The sequence below is a fragment of the Poromitra crassiceps genome, assembly GCF_964638095.1.
Source record: "Poromitra crassiceps genome assembly, chromosome: 1".
NCBI lineage: Eukaryota > Metazoa > Chordata > Actinopteri > Beryciformes > Melamphaidae > Poromitra > Poromitra crassiceps.
The window spans coordinates 14,331,529-14,334,028 of NC_139623.1; the positions used below are offsets into that span (position 1 = coordinate 14,331,529).

The following is a 2,500-nucleotide window of genomic DNA, read 5'->3' on the forward strand; positions in this document are numbered from 1 at the left end:
ATGCAGCACTGCAGCCAAGTGAAGGGAGATTAAAGATTCTGTTTTTCGCTGCTGAATTACATGTGATTGCACATTACTGCAAAAATACATTAAGAATAGTAAAAAAAAATATATAGTAGCCCAAACAGTTTTTGTTTGTTTTTTGTTTGTTTTTAAAGCTTTGATTTGCTCCCATTTTGCAAGTGCCTCACAATATAAGAAAACGAAAACGTCTCAGAAAGAAAAAGAAAAATCCAAGAAAACCTCTTGGTAAGTCTACATCAAAAGCTTGATGGGGTCATCAGTGAAATATGCCATTAGAAATGAGCAGACTAAAGAACATAGACTCGTGGTTCTCGTCATAACGTTTAATCAGAGCCGCACAAGAGTGGCGAGACTTGCGACATCTCCATTCACTCCAATGTAGCAGTTTTTTAAGGTTCTGGATTAAGCAGCGCTGTCGAGTTGCAGCAAAATGGACCGTTTGTGATGTACTTTGAAAGGGTCAGACGTTTAAAGAATCAAATTGTATATTATCAGCTTTATTTTATGCATTCAAACGTAGTGCGAGCCTCCTTCCTGGCTACTCATTGGCTACTGAGGCACGCATTTTGGCCCCTCTCTTACTGGACTGCTCTGTGTCTAATCAGTAAGAATAAAGCAACAGTGATAGACAGGCCTACCAGCCCATGTGGATGGCATATGCAGTGCGAGTCTCTCGTCCCTCCTGTCGGCTGATGTTCTTGGCTGCCTCCACCACCTCCTCTGTGGTCTGGTAGTCTTTCAGGGACCACTCATGGACCGCTACCTCGCCATACTGCAGTATCCCCACCTGAACGCACGCGCGCACACACACACACACACACACACACACACACACACACACACACACACACAGACACACACACACACACACACACACACACACACACACACACACACACACACACACACACACACACATGCATTACAGTACACCATTGTAGTTGTACTGGCAGGCATAGTTGTGGAAAGTAACCTCTGAGTGTTTCTGGGGTGAACTATCTCTTTAACTAGCAGTTCCTGTGCCCTAAAACAAAGCGTGCGTCTGGGGAATTTCAGAATTCGTTCAAAAACCCAGTGGTATTTCCTTTTCACCTCACATTGCCTGCTACCGCCCCCCCCCCCCCCCCCCCCCCAACCCCTGCAGCCTCTCCCTCATCTTGTTGTTTGGCTCAGAACGATGTCCCTCTGATGCTGCTCCCAAAGCCCTCGTGCCCAATCCTCCTGCCATTCCTCCCCCTCCCCCCCATTCCTGTCCGACCTCAAGCTAGGCTCCGCTCACGTCCTCTTATATTACTACAGCCATTCATTCTGCTCATATTTGCCAAACTGGCTCTTTGGATGTGTCGGTCTGCGCATGTTTTGGCTCAAGGCGCTGGCTTGTGTTGCTGTGTGCACGCTGTGCACGCAAACCCACCACCATTCTGGGCAACGGCTGAGGGGTTCTGCGGATTTTTAACTGCGAGAGAAATATACTCAAATTCAAACCCACGATTTTCCATGACCAATGTAAATATGAATTCTAGGCAGTGCAAACACACTATGCACACAATTCTAGATTGTATTTTACCTGCATCTGGTCTGGGCTGATGTGGAACTTGCTGAGGATGTTGCTGAGGAAGTTCTGGACCTCGTACCAGGGGTAGATACTGTTGGAGCCGTCCAGCACGATCACTATGTCCATGTAGGTGGTACATCCTGGGGTTAAAAACATTTGGGTAAAGCTGGGTAAAGCAGGCCTGTTTCTGTCTCTATCTGAGTGTGTGTGTGTGTGTGTGTGTGTGTGTGTGTGTGTGTGTGTGTGTGTTTACTTTGCGCTGTAGGAGAGATGGTCTCTATAGGTTCCAGGTTGTCGCTGACAGAGGCACAGATCCCAGTGCTGAACATAGACGTACCACACTCCTGAGACCACAGAGGGGCACATGCCTGTCTCACACACACACACACACACACACGCACACGCACGCACGCACGCACGCACGCACGCACACACACACGCGCACGCACGCACGCACGCACGCACGCACGCACGCACGCACGCACGCACACACACACACACACACACACACACACACACACACACACGCGCGCGCGGACCAAATGATGTCATAATGATGTCATTTGGAGCAGTTTTAATGTTACTATCACTATCACTATCACTGTATCACTATCACTGTATCACTATCACTGTATCACTATCACTGTATCACTATCCCTATCACCGTATCACTATCACTGTATCACTATCACTGTCACTGTATCACTATCACTGTATCACTATCACTGTATCACTATCACTGTATCACTATCACTGTATCACTATCATTATCACTGTATCACTATCATTATCACTGTATCACTATCACTGTATCACTATCATTATCACTGTATCACTGTCACTGTATCACTATCACTATCACTGTATCACTATCATTATCACTGTATCACTATCACTGTATCACTATCACTGTATCACTAT

The 2,500-nt window shown here is 46.6% G+C and overlaps 1 protein-coding gene across 1 annotated transcript in view; it reads right to left on the reverse strand.

Moving 5' to 3' along the window:
• itga10 (integrin, alpha 10) overlaps window positions 1-2,500 on the reverse strand; it is a 49,017-nt gene that overhangs the window by 19,595 nt on the left and 26,922 nt on the right. Inside the window, exons 5-7 of the mRNA XM_083646578.1 lie at window positions 1,833-1,947; window positions 1,592-1,719; window positions 663-811 (exon numbers count right to left, since the gene is read on the reverse strand). Of these exons, the coding sequence (XP_083502704.1) occupies window positions 663-811; window positions 1,592-1,719; window positions 1,833-1,947 (392 nt within the window). The remainder of the gene's footprint in view (window positions 1-662; window positions 812-1,591; window positions 1,720-1,832; window positions 1,948-2,500) is intronic.